The following is a 20,820-nucleotide window of genomic DNA, read 5'->3' as shown; positions in this document are numbered from 1 at the left end:
AAGCATCTACAGAGACATCAGGTCTTCCCATATGTACCACAGGATCGATTTTTATTTTCACAAGGAAATAACTCATCATCAATCCACATGTCAAGATATGTATTTGTCCCTGAACATGTTTAATTAGTAAAATTGGGGTGTCTGTCAATATGTGGTGGAGGGGGGATTTTGAGAGCCAGCTTCATTTCAGTCTAAGTAACAGTTGCCACCGAACTGATATATGATTAAAAAAATTAATTGAATTCGCAGCTTGTCTTGTGTAAAGGTCACCACGCACCACTGCCCCTTAGCAAATTTATGAAACTTAATATTTGTGCCAGACTCCTGGTTTATGAGCTGCCATCTTTTCTGAATGCTAAAACCAGAGACCGATCTCCAAATCTTATCTCCTTGTTCACTTAATCAACCCGCAGCTGTCAGACACTGAAAACCTCCCTCGCTCATGAAATATAGATGCTCTCTGCTATTGTTAGATATTAAGAACATGATGATCGATCAAAATGTCTCATCCATGGCACATTATGAAACCACTGTGTGTTCTTAGAGTCGCTTTGGAATAAATGTCCTTGTCAGTCTAAACTGGCCCTTTTTTACGGAATGCAATGCAGCTGTAGTAGAGAACCACAGTAGCTGCAGGGCAGTAACATTTTATTTCTTGTTATTTCTGGTGCTGTTCTCCATTGAATGTTGATTTTTATTATTAATTTCCTCGTTAAAGTCTGGGCAAAGCAACAAATAGAATTTGAGACATAACGGCTTTTTGAAATACCAAATCACATAAAACATTATCAGACTGCAGGGACTGGTGATGTGGAAAAGCCAAATGAAATTGTTGTAATCAGTTTATATTGGAAGCACTTTCCATCAAGCAGCAGCCCGGATGAAAACTGTCCTCAGTGAGACTCACAATGATACTGGTACTGATATGTCAATGGCAGGTAAAAGTGAATCTATAACGCCCTCACATTTACTTATCTCCACATGCAAATCAACCTCAAATTATCCAGAGTTAAATATACATCCATTCTCTTATCTATACAGCTAATCCTTTGAGGGTAGCAGGCTGGAGCCAATCCCAGCGGGGCATGAGGGAGTAAACACCCAGGAAAGGTGCAGGACCAATATTTAGATGTATTTATTCACACGTAGTTTCAATTTAGAGTGTTGAATTAATCCAACCCCGGTCTGCATGTCTTTGGATGGTGGGAGGAAGCCGGAGTACCCAGAGAAAACCCACACAGACACAAGGAGAACATGCAAACTCCACACAGAAAGACTCTGGGCAAGCTGGGATTCAAACCGCAAAACCTTCTTGCTGTGAGGCGACAGTGCTTAACACTGTATCACAGCTGAGTCAAATTTAAAGGATACAATTTTGAAAGGAGTATGATTTTTTTGGGGGGGGGCTTTTCAAAAGACGACAGACACAGGGCCATTTTCTTTACTGTGAGGTAAAAGTCATATAATAAGTGACATTTCTTTTATTAGGAAAATAAAAGGTGTCAAGACAGAACAATCAACACTGATGCTCAAACAACCGACTGTGGCGGCTGATTGCACAGCAGGCTAATGATCACCCTGGGAGAGCAGAGTCTTTCACTGGGTCGTCTATCAGCAACTGAAATGATCTGCATAAAAGTGGAAGGTTACCACAATAACATCTGTTTATTTGAATAGAGAAAACAAAATATTCGAAATATATCCGCTGCACGTCTCCCGCAGTCTCCTGGCTTCATTACACCTGTGCATCCACCATATCCTGACACGTCACTGCAAATCCCAGTGACAGAAGGGCCAATTGATTTGACAACTTTGTTCTCATTATTCATGGCTGCTGGCAGATGTAACTTTATTGTCAACACTAAAACGGAATAAACTTTTATGATTGTGATAAGGTTCACAGGAATGACTGAGTAGTCCTTCACATCTCGAGAGGCAGACGGAAACATGTCATTGGAAACATATCGCAGCCGTTCTAAACTATTTTTTTTTAGGTTTTCAGACGGTCCGACTCTTCCTGATGTAGCCAGCTTACAACCAAATATGGAAATAATGCGTTGATGCAAAGTAGCGTTTTTAGTTATTTTATTTACCAACAATATCTCTGCTTTTTGTTGAGGTTTAAATGTATAGCCATTCACCTTATAGCAGTTACACGGATTAAAAAATCTCCAGATGGAATTCAATTTTAGTTTTGAGGCATCAGAATGTTAAGTTTTATATCACACCTCCCTTCATTTGTACTCGCTTGTTGACAGGCAACAACTCATTAAACTTATTTATGTGGAAAGAACCCCACCAAGTGTTGTATATATGTTACTACAGAGCAACACAGAGTGGACTCTGGCAATGCACCAATAATTTTGGTTGTAAAAATACCTCCAAGCTTTAAGCACATGATGTGTTTGAGGACTTGACTGTAGATTGAATATTTGTGGGATTTTTGAGGAAGCAGTGGGACTCAATTGCAGTAATTGAGAAAATTGTGCAACTTGTCAGGAATTGAAAACATGAACAGTAGTCCCAGTAAACCATGACAGTGTGACAAGAGACATGCACAATTATGTTTACACCCATGTTGCATACCACTGTAACATTTCAAGTTTTCTTTTCCCCATAATATCAATCAGGTCGTATATGAAAAAGATCTGTTGCTTATAAGAAAGAAAAACAGAAGTGTATTGAATTCCCTTCAGTAAAAAATTCAGATGTTTTTCTTAATTAACGATATAGCCCAAAATCCTTGTCTGACAAATCCTATAATCCTGAGGCTCCTGTGATGAGCCCAAAAAATTTAAATACCATCTATATTACACAAGTACACAGGCGGGTCATGTTTTCTTCAGTGCTCTGAGTCAGCTAAATAAGAGCTGCTCTTGGGATTTTGAATCAGATTCAATTATCATTATCGTTAATCTTTCTCATGAAAACTTTCTCCGAAAAACAGAAAACACTTTAATCAAGTAAATGCAATACACTTTAATACTCTATTTGTATTAATCTCTAACAAACTTTCTGATGAATAGATAATGGGGGGAAAAAAGTAAATCTCTACTGTCTATAACTGCAGATCGCACTCAAGTTTCATCAGATCCAGTTCATAGTAGACTTTTAAAGTTGGCTTTGTTCACACACACACACAATACAAGGCAATAAGAATTGATACTCAATGACTACTTTATTAAAAAATAACATTTAATATGCAATGATACAACACTGTCGAGTGGAGTGTGTGAGTGTGTGTGCATGGGGAAGAACTGGTGTCCGAGAGAAGACGTGAAGGGTTGCTGGTCAGCTGTGAGGACATGCTGTAGTCGTCTCATGCTGCATTCATCACACACGGATGGAGAACTTGGCCAGGATTTGGCATCCTGAGCAACGACTGAGATCTGACACAGTCTGAAGGTTTCATTTTGTTTTGCTCATCTTTATTATAAGCAGGGACTAATTCAATGGGAAACAAACTCCCAAACCCTGAGTTTCTGACTTGTGTGATAGCAGTATTTAGTCAGAGGTTAGTATATTTGGAATGCCCTTGTGTCATGAATGCAGCTTTAGTCCTGAGAGGAGAAATGGTAACTGTAGGGTCTACTGTTTGGGGGGGTCGGGGGGGGGGGGGGGGGGGGGGGGTCAATCCGTGATGGGCAGAGGAAGTACCCAATTCCATCATCAAATCAACCACAGCGGAGGACAAATCTGAGACCCCTGAAAAACAACAGATATGTTCAGCTAATACTGTATGGCCCTACTGTAGAGTGAATGTCTGCATCGTCTCGGATAGATGCCGTAGTTCATGTCATTTCAAAAATTAAAAAAAGACACCACAATATTCCTAAGTGTTTGGTAGACTGACACTAGTGGTATTTTACAAAATGTCACATTATTTCACAAAATAGTGGAGCAGTCTCACAAGAGATTTGTCCTCGTTTCAGTGGACAACATGAAGCACTGACGATGTGAGATGGCAGTGTTCAGCTCTGCAACAATGTCACAGCACCGAGAAGAAAAAGAAACAAACGTAACGACGGAGACAAGTGCGAGATCAGACTCCTTGTAAACAAGTCCAAAGTCTAAGGGGGGGGCGTTTCACGATCTTTTTTGTTTGTTAAAATTGCTACATTAAAAACAACCTCCTATTGGCAGTGTTAGACTAATCCAGATAACACACAGGCTTTACCTGCCAATCCTCTAGTTAAGTTAGAAACTGGAGATGATTTCTCATATAAACCTTAACTCTTAATTTTAGGTCCTAAAATAATGTTTATGCGGTAAATGTCTAGTCTGCAGATTTGAAACTTTGTAGCGATGAAGTGACTGGTTGATAACTGTGCTGGACATTGTTGCATTTCTTAATGCATCTCAGTTTCAAGGCATGTGTGGAAGACTTCATCATGCTAATTAGAAGACTAAGGAAAGGCTAGGTTATTCAAAAGGCTAGCTAATAACTTGAAATGTGTCTTGGAGATTTAATACTCTGAGACACGTACAAAATTAAGTAAATGGCGTACTAAACTGGCTAATACAAAGTCTACTGAGGAACTATGGCGTGGAGAAGTATTAGGATAGATTAAAAAAACAATCTTTCTCCAAGAGTTGCAGAATCCCTAGTTCTTGGACACAAGGAAGAAAAAAAAAAAGCTTCGGTGGCAGAGATTTTAGCTTTTTTGTAGAAAAGTTTCCCACATCAATATGATTCACAAACTGGGTTTTTCCAATAACACACTTGCATCATTGCCCTGAGAAATATGTTCCCTCGCGGCTATGGGTCTGGAGATGCCTTTTGATTTTGTCAGAGCGGCTGAAGCACTTGCCGCACACGGGGCAGCTGTATGGCTTCTCCCCGGTATGGATCCTCATGTGGACCTTCAGGTGAGCCATCTGCGTGAAGCCCTTCCCACAGATCTGGCACCGGAATGGTTTTTCTCCTGTGTGGCTCCGCTGGTGCTCCTGGAGTCGACCAGACGAGCTGCAGCATTTCCCACATACACCACAGCGGTATGGTTTTTCCCGTGTGTGCACTTGTACGTGCACGTGCAAGTGGCCAACGTGACTAAATGCCTCACCGCAAACCTTGCAGCAGAAAGATGACATGTGTGCTTGTAGTGGGGATTTCTGATTGGGGCATTCCACAGCATTGGCTGCTTGGTTGCGCATGTGAGAGGCCGGTGCTCTGCTAGCTCCAGTTCCAGCTCCCTTAGCACCAACCATCTGTCCTCCATTGTCCACGCCAATAATATCAATGTTGTTCTCATTTGAGCAGTTTGGGTTGACCGGTGCCAGAGGCTGGGCACCGCTGTTGGAGGAAGTCGAGCCTCTGTGGCCTCCTCCGCTCTCCGCCTTCACATGCCTGGAGGGGCCCCGGGAGCCGGGATCCCGCTCTCTGTTCTCCACACCCTGACTCTGAGGGAGGTTGGATGTGTGGGGGCCTTCCTGGGGATATTCATTTCCAACACGTGGAGGAGTGAACATGTTCTCCGGTGTGCTGCAAGAGCCGTGCCCCCGAAGCTGCTCCTCTCCTGGGTTCGCCCGGAGATCTCTTTTATCCTTGATCTGAATTGGAATACGCTCCTCGTGCCCCATGCTGGGACTCCACTCGCGTCGTGGATGCTCACCATCCTCTTCCTCCAGCAGCGCCATGGATGGACGATCTTAGAAAACAACAGAAGGAAAATGTTAACTCTACAGTATCATTGGGGTGTTTGAAGCTTTTAGGTGTTCTGATCCTCTCTGTTCAAACTTCTGTGATATTTAACTGATCCAGCACCCCTCCAAATTTTTACCAACAAAAATGTGTCCACTCAACTCTACTTGATCTACATATGCCACAAGCCCCTTGCACTTCACAGAATGTCATGGTTTGAAAAAACAGGACTATTTACTTATCAAAATGGACTTTGACGTCAACTTATTCGTAGTTAGGCACAAGTTAAGAAACTGTAAATCTAAAGTAAAGCCTCCAAAGCAAGTGCAGTATTAGGGCTGGGTATTTAACAATAGCAATATAATTTTCAACAAAAGCAGATAGCAATGTATACTGTACCCAAAGCTCAGTATGCATTGTTGTAATGCTTGATATACTGTAATGGCGGTACAACTCATAATTGGTTTACATTTTCTACCTCAGATGAGTAAAATGTTTTTACTGAGTTTAAAACCACAACCTTCACTCAGGAGCAAAAATCTCTCTTTAAACTTAAAAGAAATAATAACGTAACAAGTATCATGATAATTATGGATATTTGGACAAAAAAAATTCATCATAATAACCTTATATCACCTTATCGCCCAGTCCTATGAAGCATCCTTCTGTAAAACCCCTCTTTATCAATGGAGCAAAGCACTGGACTCACTATCAGAACATAATAGAAGAATCACAGCTGTGGTGAAACACAACATGTCTAAACTCTCACGTGCTGTCACCAGGAAACTGAAAAGCAGAGATACACTCATCACACTCATCACACCCACTGTGCGTAAAAGGCACATTTCATAGACGTGTGGCAATTTCTAAACGCTACTGTCCCTCTGTAAACAGTTGGAGAAACCCTCAGCAACTATTTGATAGTCAACAGTACTGAATGTCATGTCTACATCAAATATCCACCCGCTTGGACCCTTAAGTGTCGCATTACATGAACTTACAACACTTTGATTTTGACACAGCTAAGTTAAGAGGGAAAAGTATTGTTTACAATCACAACAACTAATGGCAGCCTGTGCCACTCTTTGGCAGCAGCTTCGGACGTGGGGGGGTGTTTTCAACTGAGAGTAAACGACAAACACAAGGAGATGGCGCCTCCACGCTGCTCAGTGATCACCAGCACGCGCCACTGTCAAACTAACTGCGATGTGGAAACAACCACTCCGTCCACGCACACGAGGAAAGTCAGGTGAAGCTGGCTGCTAACTCTGGTTGTTAGCGAGTGGGCTAACCTAGCTCACAGGCTAACGAACAAAGGTTGCTAACGCGCTAGCCGCACCACAACAACAGCGGCTAACTAGCTCGCTAGCGGCTAAAGTGAACTCTTTTTTGGGGAGTGGGCCGACGGTATGTGTGGGACTATTTGTGGTTGCGTGTGCCCCGTGCGCAGCCACTCGAGTTCCACCACCTCACAGACTCTGGCTGAGCACGAGCCAGCACCTCTAGCTTCGAGCGGGGCTAACCTGGCCATATTTCAATCCCAGCGTCCCGCAGCCTGCGCCTCAGATGGTCGTTCTCCCGCTCCCGGATCGCTATCTCCTCCTGGTACTCCAGGATCGTGTCCTCCACTGACTTGTAGATCTCCTGCGCAGCTAGCATGAGGCGCTCAGTCAGGAAGACGTTCAAAAACTGCAGCTTGGTCATTTTCTTGGGATGCACCGGGCTCCTGCTGGTATCCAAGATGGACCAAAAAAAAGATGCTCGACCCAGTCACGTGACCCGGACTTTTCTCTTCTTCTTCTTCTTCGTTCTTGACTTACACCCCCCCTCCCTCCTCCATCCGTCCATCCTCCCTCCCTCGATGTTCACTTCGGTTAATGTGGAAAGGTCAGACAATCTAATATATATATATATATAACCCTAATATATAGATCACACATAGCTGACATAATATAGTGTAACATTATATATAGATCACACAGCTGTCAGAATATAGTGTTATATTATATATAGATCACACATAGCTGAGAGAATATAGTGTAATATTATATATAGATCACACATAACTGTCAGAATATAGTGTAATATTATATAGATCAGACATAGCTCTCAGAATATAGTGTAATATTATATATAGATCACACATAGCTCTCAGAAAATAGTGTAATATTATATAGATCAGACATAGCTGTCAGAATATAGTGTAGTTTTATTTATAGATCACACATAGCTGTCAGAATATAGTGTAGTTTTATTTATAGATCACACATAGCTCTCAGAAAATGGTATAATATTATATATAGATCACACATAACTGACAGAATATAGTGTAGTTTTATATATAGATCCCACATAGATGACAGAATATAGTGTAATATTATATATAGCTCACACATAGATGACAGAATATAGTGTAATATTATATACAGATAACACATAGCTACCATTATATAATGCAGTATTATATATAATATGTATAACATGAGACCTGCTGCTCTCACACTGACACACATGCTAAACGTTGCAGTCATAAAGTCATGAAGTGGTAACATATTTTATCTTATATGTCCTGAAATCAGAAAAAGGTTTTCAGGTTTTCAACATACGATGAATTTGCTTTGGTGTTTGATGCAAAACAAACATATTTGATAGAAAACACATTAAATAAAAAAAAGTAGGGGGGATCTTAATTAAATTAAGAAGATTCAAGATTCAAAGATCATATTGACAATTTTGCAGTTGCAGTCCCTGAGGGTGAAGTGTGTGTGGGTTGTTGTGCATGCGTGTTAGTAACAGTCCTTGAGCTGTGTTTGTTATGGCTACTCCTCAGTCTCTGGAGGGGTGTTCACCAGTCTTTGCTGTGATGGAGGTCACAGCTCTAGGATATTTTGTCTCTTGGTGGTGGATGTCAATGTCCAGATGGCAGCAGTTCAAACAGGGGGTGGCTGGGGGGGTGTGGAGAAGCAACAACTGCAGTACAAAACTGATCTCCTGAACTTGTGGTAACATCCCAGTACAAGAGTTCAAGAGAGATTTGGTCCTCGATGACAGTTTCATCTCCAGTTTGGTGTTGAGTCATCAATATAAAATAATAACAATATAAAAGCATCATATAGGAAATTTGATCAGCTAAAATCATTCCGATTTTCATTTTATGAATATATGTATCTATACAATAGCAGATACTTACAGATTATGTATATTAAAGTGTAAAATGATATTTCTAAGGCTATATATTGTAATATTTACATAATTCTATACAAGTCAGTCAAAGATGCCTTAGACTTATTTTTAAACGAAAGTTCAACTCACAATGTGTGTTTTCACCACCAGTTAAACTTGGATGACTTGATTTAATGTCAAGTTAATTAAAAATATTATGCAGGGTTTTTGTTGTTGTTTTTTTACTGTCATTATATATAAATAGAATAACAGCCATACCAGCACCATCACCATCCAGAGTTACATTAAACACTCCGGTCCAGCAGGTGGCGCAGCATCAGCAGCACGCCTGCAGAAGCGGAAGTGACAATACGTCACAATAGTGCGCCCCTCCACGTGCAAGAGCGTTTCAGTCACATTGGCAGTTCCTCAGCAGCACCATGAAGCGCCCAAGTAAGTGAGCACGCTAAAATAGGCCTTACATTGCTATTTAAACGTTTTGATAATAAATATTGAGGATGTATTGTTCGCTTTATCAATCTATATTATAACCTAAGTGCTAACTGCTCTGTTTGGTCGGATTTAGCCAGCTTTTGATTTACCGTGTGTTTTCTCGTTGTGTCTCCAGAGTTAAAGAAAGCGAGCAAACGTATCTCATGTTCCAAACGTTACAAAATACAGAAGAAGGTACGTGATTATATTTAAATCATCAATTTTCCATAAAGGTTTACAACTTGATGGATTTTTGCGTGAAACGTGTTTTTATTGCTTCTAGTTTCTGTTCGCAGTTTATTGTAATGCGCACAAGTAACATGCCTTTTTTTTTTTTACATTTAGGTCCGCGAGCACCTCAAGAAGCTCAGAAAAGAGGCGAAGAAGAAAGGAGTGAGCAAACGAGTGAAGAAGGACCCAGGCGTGCCCAGCAGTGCTCCCTTCAAAGAGGAGGTGCTCAGGGAGGCAGAGCAGCGGAGACTACAGGTTGGTACAACCATAAAGTGGTTTCACACGACAAGATCAGTGTCGCATTCCAAATGTTCCCTTTTTAAGAATGATTTTATATCTTATAGATTGAAGAAGACAAGGAGAAAAAGAGACAAACAGTAATAGAGGAGCGAGCCAAGAGGAAGAAGAAGGAAAAGTCTGCAATTAAAGAAACTGAACCCAACGCCAAGAAGGCTCGGAAGGTAAAAGGACAAGGCCGCAGACATCTGTTAAACCATATTTTAATGTTGACCAACTTAAATTGGTTATTTTGTTTACACAGGAGAATGGGAAGAATTTACAGGCCGGCCCAGACAGGAATTCAAAACAGTTCCTTTGTAGTGAATTAAATAAGGTAAGACCTCCAAGTCCTGGTCAGTGATTTTACTGCTCGAGGTCTCTGTAGGAACTCGTCTATCATTGCTTAATCTGACCTCCATCTCTTCAGGTGATTGATGCATCTGATGTAGTGATTCAAGTCCTTGATGCCCGTGATCCTCTGGGGTGCAGGTGTCCCCAGCTGGAGGAGGCGGTGCTGCAGAGGAACGGCAACAAGAAACTACTCCTGCTTTTAAACAAAATAGGTAAATGGACATAAGATGGTGCCATGTCAAGTTATAGTTAAATACACACTTGATTAGCAGGCTTGTGGCCTGTTGTGAATCTTTATTGAAACTAGATGGACTGTACTTTTAACTCGTGTATTTCTTGTTGGGTTTTCTGTATTGTAGACCTGGTACCAAAGGAGAATGTGGAGAGGTGGATACAGTGTTTACAAAAGGAGTTTCCAGTTGTGTTGTTTAAAGCATCAACACAGATTCAGGACAAAACAGTGGTAGGAGGTTCACTTTACAAATATGTTATCAAAATATGTGAAATGCTTTACTGAATTGGTTGCTCAGGTCTGAATGCATTCACAAACCATTTCATGAGAAGATTTTAGCAAAAGTCTCCTAAATTCTTATTTAATCAATACATGTTCATCCCCCATCCATATTTTCTAATATATATATATATATATATATATATCCTAAAGTCAGAGTTCAAATTATTTATTAATTATTTTTTGCAAATGAGTGAGATGTAAATTTGCTTGATAACTCATAAATAATGGATGTAATGAATGCTGTCAGTTAAATAAGGAGGACTGAGAAGGTTGAGCAGCTTCTGCTGTGCTGCTATAACTGGTTATAGCCTCCAAGAGTAATTTACAAACCACATTTACCAGTTTTGTCCAAACAAAGCTGACATGTGTGTTTGTGAACAAAAAATATTTTTTCATAAATCCAGTGTTTATTTGTCAAAGGTACTTCCACTAATCTGTCATCTGGTTCTGTCTTCATAAGCAAGCCAAGAAGAGCAGGATTGTGGCCTCAAACGAAGTCCTGGACAGATCCAGAGCAGCAGCCTGTTATGGAAGCAGCAGCCTCGCTGAGCTGCTCTCAACTTACGCTACTAACACAAAGGATGAAGTTTCACTCAAAGTGGGTGTAGTCGGTAAGCACAATTTTCCAGAGTCTAAAACTACATTTTCCTCCTTTTGACAAAGTGACTTTCTTTGACATTAACTTCTATCACCTGTGGATTTAGATTGTCAATGATATTATATATGAGAACACTGACTCCTTTTCTGTCTAATGCACCTCTGAGACAGTCAAACTATTCTTTCTGGTTTCTTTGACTCTGTTCAAAGTACATATCTGAATGTTGTTCTTTTTTTACCCTCAGGTTTTCCTAATGTGGGGAAGAGTAGTCTGATCAACAGTATGAAGGGGATCCTGGCCTGTAACTCTGGAGTCAAGAGGGGAATCACAAAGTGAGTGACGGGCATAAAAAGACGAGCTCTAATCGCAAATTTAGCATTTCCTGTTTCACACATAATCCTTTTACAGCTAAATATTCACATAATCGCATGTTAACTCCAACTCTGCAGATCCATGCAGGAGGTGCACATCACAAAGAATGTGAAGCTAATAGACAGCCCCGGAGTCGTGGCATCGCCATCCAACCCAGCAGCTTCTATGGCGCTGAGGAGCCTGCAGGTGGAGGAGGGCCAGGAGACTGTGTTGGAGGCCGTCAGGACTCTGCTCAAACAGTGTGACAAGTCACAGGTAGGAAGTGTTTCCATCACGACAGATGTTTTGCATAAGTTCTGGTTGTTCTGTTCAAAATTCCAATGATAATGGTATTTAAAGTAATCTATTGTCTATGCTCTCACAGATCATGCTTCAGTACACTCTGCCAGACTTCAGAAACTCTCTGGAGTTCTTGACCATGTTTGCCAAAAGGCGTGGTTATCTGCAGAAGGGTGGAGTCGCTAACACAGAACAAGCAGCTGCGGCTTTCCTTGCTGATTGGACAGGGTGAGTTTGTTTTGACCTAAATAGATATAGAAAGTTTGGCTCTGCAGTGCATCAATGTGGAAATGAGGACAAAAACGCAATTCTAGATTTCATTATGAAGACTTCTAATCCAACTCTGATCCAAACACGGTGCTCTTGAAAAATAATAATACATAAACATAATACGAGTCTGGAGAGCTACATGTAATTGTAAAACGTTTGTTGTTCCTCAGAGCGAAGATGAGTTACCACTGTAAGGCAACAGAGTGCAAGAGCCTCCCTGCGTACCTGTCTGACGCTGTGGTCGCTGAGATGAAGAACGGCTGGGACCTGACCAAACTGGAAACGGGAAACAAAGAGTGTCTGCACGGTGCGGACATGTGATTTTAATTATTCAAACCGATATTGGTTCCAGTTTTATTTAGGCTGTCAGAGGTTTGGAAGTAGAGATGATGGATGAATGATCTTTATGCTGCAGGTTGTGGTGTTGATCACAAACTACTGCTCTTTCCTTTAAGGCACATTTCATCTTGTCATATTAAGTAACTAAATTGACTAATACACTTAAACAAGTGTGAGGTTCTTTAGACACTGTAGGAGAACTTTATAGCCTCTTATAAGCCTCTTTGTTTTGTACAGCATCACTGATGCAGGTTTTACTTCCATTATAAGACTTTGGTGCAGCACCTAAACAGAATTAGCTAGTACTCTGGAGAAAAAGAAAAGTGTATTGGCTGTGATTTAAGATATTTGTCCCTCTTTGAGAATAAGACACGTGTAAATATAAATATTTTAATGATAGTGGTCCAAAATGATGACAACCCACAATTCAGAATTCCAAACATTGTTGTAAAGAGTAATATGACCTCTAGGGGCCACCACTGAGCTTTATGACTCAAGACTTGTCAGTGCAGTGTTTAAAATAATTTAGTCACTAATGTGAATGAAACTGAAAATATTTTTTTCTCTTGCAGGTGTGAAATGTCCAAACCAGGCCAGCAGTATAGGCTTCACGACTAAAGGGCCGACTGCAGGTCTGCTGAGCATCAGTGAAGTCAGCGAGGTAAAACCTCATGCTACAACCACAGAGAGCGAAGCAATGCAGAATGATGAGGTAACTATAGATGTCATATTAGTGTTTGTTTTGGAGAACTCTTCATAATAAAGGCTATAAGCCTGGTCAAGCATGGAAATGAGGACAAATACGCAAGTCTGATTTGTTTGTGAAGACTTCTAATCCAACTCTGATCCTGCTGGCTGGACTTTTCTTTTTCCAATTCTGTGTATCTTGGGGATTGTTGGTATTTAAATTGAGACATCTTCTCTTTTAGCCTGAACAAACGCCTGAGGAGCCAAATAAAACAGAAGGGTTGGAGAAACCACCGGCGACGTCACTCATAAGTAAATTCAGTTTTTTAAAAAAAGTTTTTTACTAAACCCTGCACACAGTTGTTCATGTTTTTACTTATTGCCCTCTCTTTGCAGAAAACCCCCTCAAAGTGCGGTTTCCCATCGACATCAAAGCTTCAGTAAATGACGCCTATGACTTCAACATGGACTATAAATGAGCTTCACCTTTTCACTGCTTCTAAGATAACTCATGGTCTGAGGATGTAGACCTGGACTCGTGGCCTCCCCCAACTGCTGAAACCTGGAGGACAGTGGAAGTTTACCATACGAGAACTGACCTTTATTCTAGACAACAGTTTTCATTTGATAGCATTGAATTGTTTGTCTGGGGTTTATCTGCTGTCCAGGAGATGAAATGATTGGTGCCTATGTATTAATCACTGACTTCTCCTTTTAAAATGTCATGGGGTAATTAGCAGTATCTTGTCAATACAGAATCGTGTAAATAGCTGACTTACTATAAATGTAATAAATCCTCTATAAAGCCCTTTTTCCCCCGAAACAGTTTTAATAGTCTTTTTTTTGCTAATATTTCTATTCAATTAACCAGAGTGCTTTACAGTGCAAGTCACATTTACACTTTCATACAGCGCATCTCATTACACAGCATTCATACAGGGACATCTGTGGGGAACATAAGGATCAGTGTTTTGCCCAAGGGCACTTCAGTATACAGACTGGATGTGCTGAACCACCGACACTGTTCAGAGGACGCCCCTCCACCTTCTGAGCCAAAGGATATCTTGTTTTGTTTGTAGAACTTCATAATTTCAAGTCAATAAGTGAAACTGCCATGTTCCAATTTTGGGTTTCATTAATAAATGTTTTTATTTGTGACATTAGGTTTGACTTGTGCCTATTGAGAGCAGGTACTCAAATCAGAACTTTTCATAAAAAGATGCCACATGGCGTGTTCATGGATGTGGATATGAAGGGATTCGATCTGTGGCCCTGAATTACAGGATCACTCACTACTCAAACACAATACTACTCAATACACAAAACAAAACTGATCAGAGGCAAATTAATATCAACTTTAGTGGCTTTTTAAAAAATCTTCCCCCTCTATTTTTCCAAAATATTTATTTCCTGTCTGAACCGATCACCATCCTCCACACTCCCACCTCAGTCAGGAGTTGGTCACAACCACATGCAGGTAACTGACCAAACATTGGCACCAAAGGATCTGCTCTGGGTTTTGCAGGTGCTGTGGGGGGGATATATCATCTCACTTCAAGGTGCTTTTATAGGAAGCTGGCCCACACGTAATTTTGAAATACACTGGTTTAAAACAGGTGCTTGGGAATGAAAATCACAAGACAGAAAGTGCTTAAAAATGTATGTTTTATTTTCCGCACTTTACAAAAGTATTTACACCAGCAAGGTAAATGCTTTTCAGCATATATAAAAAAAAATCCTGATAATTGATCAAGCATAGGAATATTATGCAAACATTATGTTCTTCCATTTCTGCTGAGGTGCAGTTTGCTTAGTCAGCTGCATATAAAGTTATAAACTAAGTGTTAAAACAAGGCGCTGATATGTGCTTTTGATAGAAATAAAATTCATGACTTTTCCACAGGAAGTTTTGAGCTGAGTTTAACTATGTGAGGCATTAGCAAGATTAGTATGATGCCATTTTCAGACTGACATTTGAAAACGGCAGAGAACATTTTTGAAGTAGGTATAATAAACATTGCTGCGCAATTAGATCTGAGGTAAAAATGCATTTAGTATTCAAATAAAGTTAGTTCACCATCCAGCTGCTGCAGGTAAACATACTTACTGAGATTAAAACGAGCAATGTTGTACAAAGAGATCTTGAAGTGTTGTCGCAGATTTATTACTGCTGGATATTTATTTGTAGTCATGTCACAGTGGTGAGGTGCAACAGCCTAAAGTTGTTCAGGGTGAAACCCTGAAACACAGCGTGTGCCTCTTCAGCAAATCTCTCAGGTTTTAAAAGTTAATCAAAATATTTAGAGAAATGAGACTCAAAGCTATTTCAAGGGAAGCGATAAGGTGAGCTTGGTATAGGCAAAAAGTGGGTACACAGGTTAACATGTTCAGAGGATGGTCTGGCAGAATTCAAACGGAGGGGTGGCTAGTGACAAGGCCTTACGTATTTCCTGAGGTATCACAATGCGTGGTCTGAGCTGACATGGCTGGTCCCATTTTTTCAGTCTAGCTGTCCCCCTCGTGTCGTCGCACAGGATGAAATTTGCCCGTGGGGTCTGGAATAAACCACTTGTCCCACACATCAGAAAAAGAGGATGTTCTGCCCCAGGGCTTATAGTGTCCGTTCCAGTGGAGGAGTTTGGCAGCTTTTACAAACTGTGGGGAGTAGCGGTTCCCAGCACCTGTATTACCTGCAAAACAAAGTTCAGCCATATTATGATCATTTACATTCATGCCATACCCTCCATAATATTATGTGTCAAAGGCCGTGACATGTATGTGTGGAGGTGTCCCACAGACCCCTCAAAGAAACAGTAACTGATTAGGGTTGTCCACATGTGAAATCAATTTGATCTACTGCCTGTGGTCTGCTGGCTCTTGTTGACCAGAACTCACCGAGGTGCCTGACGTGCCACATGGGGTCAATGTTGGAGTGACGTTTGTAGAAAACAATGAGGAGAGGAGGAGTAATGATGCTCTCTGCCATTGTTTCACCGTACAGATCCTCCCTGCAGAAACAAACAAATGTGTGTTGAATTACAGTCAAACCAAAACTTAAAGAATTTTTTCCACCTCACCCCTTCTCCCATCCAACCTCCATTTCACCACTGGGAGTAACTTACTGTGTGTTCAGCTCCATCCAGTGCTCCAGTCGCTGGGTGATGTTCTGGTTCTTCCACTCAGTCAGGTTGGCGATGATGACCCCCGGGTTGAAGGAGCATGTGTTGGCCCTCATGCCCAGCTTCTTTATTGACGCTTTCTTGAAGTCCAGGAAACCCATATAGTTGTTCTGTTGAAAAAGACTCATTATCAAGTTTCACCATACTCACTTTAAATAACAGAAAATATTCAGTTAATGCGAGACGTGCCTACCTGGTTTCCAGCCCCTCGCACAATCCCCTTAGCAGAAGCTGAATCACAGTCGTCTGAGAAGGCAGCTGCATGTCCTGATTTGAGGTTGGTTTCATAAAGCTCTTGAATGTTCCCTGAGATCCAAAGAAGAGACACGATCCATTCATTAACTCTGATCCAGAAAACATTTCTGTTATTCTATTAGAGTCCAAATAATATGGATTTTTGGAGGCTGATGCTGATATTAGGCCGTAAAAATGTTCTACTGCTACTGATATATATCGGCCGAAAGATTCCTAAGATGTCGTTATCAAACCACTCAAACAAAGAAAAGTAATTGAGGCTTGATATTTGATGGTGATATTTAAACATAACATCATTATACAGAGCTTCACAAATACAACCAAATATATACAATATGAATTAAGAAAATAAATAGTTTTTTACATAGAACTGCATCGTTTATTCTGTAAAACAAAAGTTTTCATATTTGCAAACTTAAACACAGAAACCAAAGTGTCTGTGAAAGGCTCAAATCGGTCGGGCTCCAGTCGTACCATTGAGAATTTTGAGAGTTAATGAGTGAAAATAGTGAACAACAAGAAGCTGAAAAATACTCATTAGTTTTATTTCCTTGTTTATTCTCTTCCTCCATACGGAGTCTTACCTTGTGCAATGATGTCATCATCCAAATAAATGGCTTTCTCTGCCTCAGGTAGGAACACAGGCAGGTAAAACCTGGCAAAAGTCAACGGTCTGACCAGTTTTGCAGCCTCCTGTGTCTGAGGATCTTTAGATATCTTCCCACTGAGAAGCTCAGGTTTGAAAACAACTATCTTGTAGTTGATGTTTTTCAGCTTGGTATCACTTAGCCACGCTCTGTTGGTAACAAACATTGAATGTGTCAGACAAATCTGACCTCCTCAAGGAAGTAGAATAATATGAATGCATGACACCGTCTTACTTTAGGTGTTCCACTGTGTCATTCAAGGTCACAATGGTGAAGACAACGTTGGCTTTACTGTTCTGGTTAACACTGTTCATGGCAGCAACCACGGCACCGAGTCTCTCCTCGGCAGCAGTGATGAGGACAGGAATCTCCTCTCCTGTCCTCGCCGACTCCAGCTTAAGGGCCGGAGACAGCTCGGCCTCGAAGGGAAGAATGGCCCCTGCATCTGGGGGGCGCAGACGTAGTTTTTATGAGAAAGTAGCTTCATGGGAAAGCACAGAATACACACAATAGCAATAAAGTAGATATTCTAGGAGGGATGGGGGGGGGGCACACAGTAGTGAGATGAACATACCTGGGTTTTCCTTGTGTAGAAAGTCGCTGAGGTTGAGGAGATTTCGTTGGACTATGATCAGGAAGGCCACAGCCAGCAGCAACAGGACGACCGCGTTTACTGAAACACAAGTCGAACAATTTATTTTAAAGGGATAGTTCACCCCAAAATTGAAATTCACTCATTATCTGCTCACTACTTTGCCGATGGAGGGTGGGGGGTGGGGGTGAAGTGTTTGAGTCCACAAGACACTTTAGGAGTTTCAGGGGTAAATGTCCTCTGATATCCTCCTCTGGAGCCGTGTCCATGCGTGGATCACAGCAGACATTTAGGCCAAAAACATGTCGGGGCTTGTGGACACTTGGATGACACCTCAGGAGCAGTCTGGAGGCATTTTATTAGGGCCCGAGCACCGACGGTGGGAGGTCCTATTGTATTTCGAAGGATTTGTATTTCCCTTTTGGGGCTTTTTCAGGGCCTAGACATGCTCAAATTGTTACCAAAGTTTGCAGGGAATTCAAAACCCCAAAAAGTAATTGTATTCTGGAGTAAGTTGAAATGGGCGTGGAAAAATGGCTCAACAGCGCCATCTAAGGAAAAGCCCCTCAGTTAGCTTTCACCGATCTTCACAAAAATCGTAGCCCAGGTGTATCATGACCAGACAAACAAAAAAGGTCAGAGGTGCAATGGGAAAAAAGCAACAGGAAGCCTGCCATTTTGACTTTAGTGGCCATATTGGCCATTTTCCACATTTTTACTTTGTCTTGTACTTGTCCCAGGGCTTTCATCAGATCAACTTCATATGGAGATGAGTGTCATCACAACAAGATGGAGATGAAAACTACCTCAAAGATCGATTTTCCGTCACACGGTGTGACCGTGGCGTGGCGTCATAGTTTGATTACACGCCATCAAATCACGAGGTTCTGTATCTCGGACATACATGGTCGAATCGAGTCCAAACTAGACATGTAAGACAAAAGTCCCGGCCTGATGACATCTACACAGAAATCATGACTTAAAATCACAGCGCCACCTGCTGGCTACAGGAAGTGACATGTTTTTACTTTGATGAACTGCTCCTGGCTGCTTTACAATATACAGCTCAAAAGAGCTCAGTCAAGTCATTGGACCATGGTCAGAATTGTGACATTTCCTCAAACCGTGTAAACATTGAGGTGCGGCGAAGGTTCATCCTTCGCCAAAGGAGACGATGTTGTCATAACTCCAGTGTGCATTGTCCTATCACCGCCAAACTGCTGTCTCATGATCAGAGACCAAGCCTGAACAGCTCTATGTGTCAATATTTCCTCAGTGTCATAGCGCCACCTACTGATTCGCCATGAAACAGGAAGTACTTTGTAAATCCACTCTGCATTATCCAACCGGCTCCGAACTACTGCCCTATGATCACAATCCTGACCTGAACAGCTCCATATATTAATATTAGTTCAGGGTCATAGCGCCACCTACGTTACGCTACTTTACGTTACTTTTCGTTACTTTGTAACTTTGTTACTTTTCGTAACTTTTCGTTACTTTCGTACTTTTCGTTACTTTTGTACTTTTGTACTTTTAGTTACTTTTGTACTTTTTAGTTACTTTTGTACTTTTAAGTTACTTTTGTACTTTTAGTTACTTTTTAGTTACTTTTGTACTTTTAGTTACTTTTGTACTTTTAGTTACTTTTGTACTTTTAGTTACTTTTTAGTTACTTTTGTACTTTTTAGTTACTTCGTACTTTTTAGTTACTTTTGTACTTTTAGTTACTTTTGTACTTTTTAGTTACTTTTGTTGTAACATTGTCCAATTGACACAAAATTGCTCACGCTACATCAGAGCCCCTACTTGAACAGATCTATTAGTCTGTATGTAATAATAGTGCTGGCGCCACCTACTGGCAACAGGAAGTAAGCTTTGTTTTACAACTATCATTCGATTTGCATAAAATTTTCACAGTGTGATGTGCAATTGATAGCGTGGACCGTAATGAGCAATTAGCAGGCAAGGATTGACAACACGTGACGGACGCAGGAAGTGAAGCGTTTGTCCTTGCCACAGTGCGCAAAACGCATGCAACGCGGAGACGTGCGCTTGGTCATTGATTGCTCTCTCCACTAACCGCAACAGGCTTGAAAATGCCTGTGCTCGGGCCCGTTAGTGATACAACGTAGCCCTAGTGTTTTTTTTGTTGTTGTTTTTTTTACGTTTGAAGAAGTGGTCACCAGTTACTTCATTTGTATTGGCTGCAACGCTGTTTACCCCTGAAACTCCAGTGTTTGAGTGTTTTGTGGACTCAAACACTCCCCCCCTCCATCGGCATAGAGCTGGGTAGATAATGACTGAATTTTCCATTTTAGGGTGAACTATCCCTTTAATAACAACAGAGCAACAAAATCCGAGACTGAACATCTGTTTCCTGGAAAGCAATGTTAGTTTTCTAGTATTATATGATCAAAGAACCGTGATTAGTCCACACTGTCTCACCAACAGTATAGACATGTCTCAGGGATGCAGATCCACAGACTCACCTCTCCTCAGCGTCATGACGACCTCCGTGTCTCCAGCTCCTCTGATGAAGCTGTGGAGGTGCTTCGGGATCGCAGCCTGACGGGACGAGCTCCCTCTGAGGACTGAGGTGAACCCAGGCTGCAGCTGCACCGCTATGTGGCTCCAGCAGCAGCAGCACAACAACCACACGCTCCCCGCACGAGAGGTGACGCTAGATGTGTGTTCGGACGCTTAGGTCCGAAACGTCCGCAGCGCAGTTGGAGTCAGCTCTATGAAAAAAAACCAAACCCGGCGGCTAAAAGTAAATTACGCTGAAGCCAAAGTGCCAACTCAACATCAATAAGTTCATCCTCCAGCACGGCTGCACGGAGTCATAGCTGCCCTGGCGTTTGCCTGATTTTAAAAATCGCCATAGTTTGCTGTTTTAAGCCTGAAAAATATATTACGAGTTGCATTTGGT

General features: G+C 41.3%; 3 protein-coding genes and 2 non-coding genes across 6 annotated transcripts; 3 read left to right on the top strand and 2 right to left on the bottom strand.

The window, feature by feature from the left end:
- Positions 1-3,157: 3,157 nt before the first annotated feature.
- LOC117761868 (zinc finger protein with KRAB and SCAN domains 1-like) lies at positions 3,158-7,490 on the bottom strand. Of its 2 annotated transcripts, none has more exons than XM_034586166.1 (2): positions 7,165-7,490; positions 3,158-5,648 (listed from the first exon to the last, which is right to left on the bottom strand). In XM_034586166.1, the coding sequence occupies exons 1-2, from the start codon at positions 7,343-7,345 to the stop codon at positions 4,729-4,731; spliced, it is 1,101 nt and encodes a 366-aa protein (XP_034442057.1). In that variant the 5' UTR covers positions 7,346-7,490; the 3' UTR covers positions 3,158-4,728. The 2 variants fall into 2 exon arrangements, with proteins under 2 accessions (XP_034442057.1, XP_034442058.1); XM_034586167.1 differs by lacking the exon at positions 7,165-7,490 and adding an exon at positions 6,268-7,130.
- A 1,654-nt stretch (positions 7,491-9,144) lies between these two features.
- On the top strand, positions 9,145-14,033 carry gnl3 (guanine nucleotide binding protein-like 3 (nucleolar)). The gene is made up of 15 exons (XM_034585950.1): positions 9,145-9,256; positions 9,432-9,490; positions 9,641-9,781; positions 9,871-9,987; positions 10,068-10,139; positions 10,233-10,368; positions 10,516-10,619; positions 11,131-11,281; positions 11,513-11,600; positions 11,718-11,895; positions 12,005-12,147; positions 12,360-12,496; positions 13,101-13,240; positions 13,458-13,527; positions 13,612-14,033. The coding sequence occupies exons 1-15, from the start codon at positions 9,244-9,246 to the stop codon at positions 13,692-13,694; spliced, it is 1,632 nt and encodes a 543-aa protein (XP_034441841.1). The 5' UTR covers positions 9,145-9,243; the 3' UTR covers positions 13,695-14,033.
- LOC117762326 lies at positions 10,925-11,054 on the top strand. Its single transcript, XR_004614013.1, has one exon. It is a non-coding gene; the product is annotated as a small nucleolar RNA SNORA47 (small nucleolar RNA).
- On the top strand, positions 12,205-12,279 carry LOC117762322. Its single transcript, XR_004614010.1, has one exon. It is a non-coding gene; the product is annotated as a small nucleolar RNA SNORD19 (small nucleolar RNA).
- Positions 14,034-15,466: 1,433 nt separating the features above from the next.
- glt8d1 (glycosyltransferase 8 domain containing 1) lies at positions 15,467-20,750 on the bottom strand. Its single transcript, XM_034585607.1, has 8 exons — positions 20,381-20,750; positions 17,871-17,969; positions 17,531-17,741; positions 17,234-17,445; positions 16,588-16,700; positions 16,338-16,504; positions 16,111-16,223; positions 15,467-15,905 (listed from the first exon to the last, which is right to left on the bottom strand). Exons 1-8 carry the CDS (start codon positions 20,394-20,396, stop codon positions 15,721-15,723), a joined length of 1,116 nt encoding a protein of 371 aa, XP_034441498.1. The 5' UTR covers positions 20,397-20,750; the 3' UTR covers positions 15,467-15,720.
- Between the last annotated feature and the right edge of the window lie 70 nt (positions 20,751-20,820).

Source organism: Hippoglossus hippoglossus, chromosome 5 (genome assembly GCF_009819705.1).
Source record: "Hippoglossus hippoglossus isolate fHipHip1 chromosome 5, fHipHip1.pri, whole genome shotgun sequence".
Lineage (NCBI taxonomy): Eukaryota > Metazoa > Chordata > Actinopteri > Pleuronectiformes > Pleuronectidae > Hippoglossus > Hippoglossus hippoglossus.
Note: the sequence above shows the minus strand (reverse complement) of the source record. Positions and strands in the feature narration are given on the sequence as shown.

Coding starts and splice junctions, on each gene's coding strand:
- LOC117761868 (XM_034586166.1), bottom strand. CDS start 7,345: ATGACCAAGCTGCAGTTTTTGAACGTCTTCCTGACTGAGCGCCTCATG. Junction 5,649..7,164: donor TGGGATTGAAATATGGCCAG/GTTAGCCCCGCT, acceptor TTGTTTTCTAAG/ATCGTCCATCCATGGCGCTG.
- gnl3 (XM_034585950.1), top strand. Junction 10,140..10,232: donor TTTGTAGTGAATTAAATAAG/GTAAGACCTCCA, acceptor CCATCTCTTCAG/GTGATTGATGCATCTGATGT. Junction 12,148..12,359: donor TTCCTTGCTGATTGGACAGG/GTGAGTTTGTTT, acceptor GTTGTTCCTCAG/AGCGAAGATGAGTTACCACT.
- glt8d1 (XM_034585607.1), bottom strand. Junction 16,224..16,337: donor TGGATGGAGCTGAACACACA/GTAAGTTACTCC, acceptor TTGTTTCTGCAG/GGAGGATCTGTACGGTGAAA. Junction 15,906..16,110: donor GTGGCACGTCAGGCACCTCG/GTGAGTTCTGGT, acceptor TTTGTTTTGCAG/GTAATACAGGTGCTGGGAAC.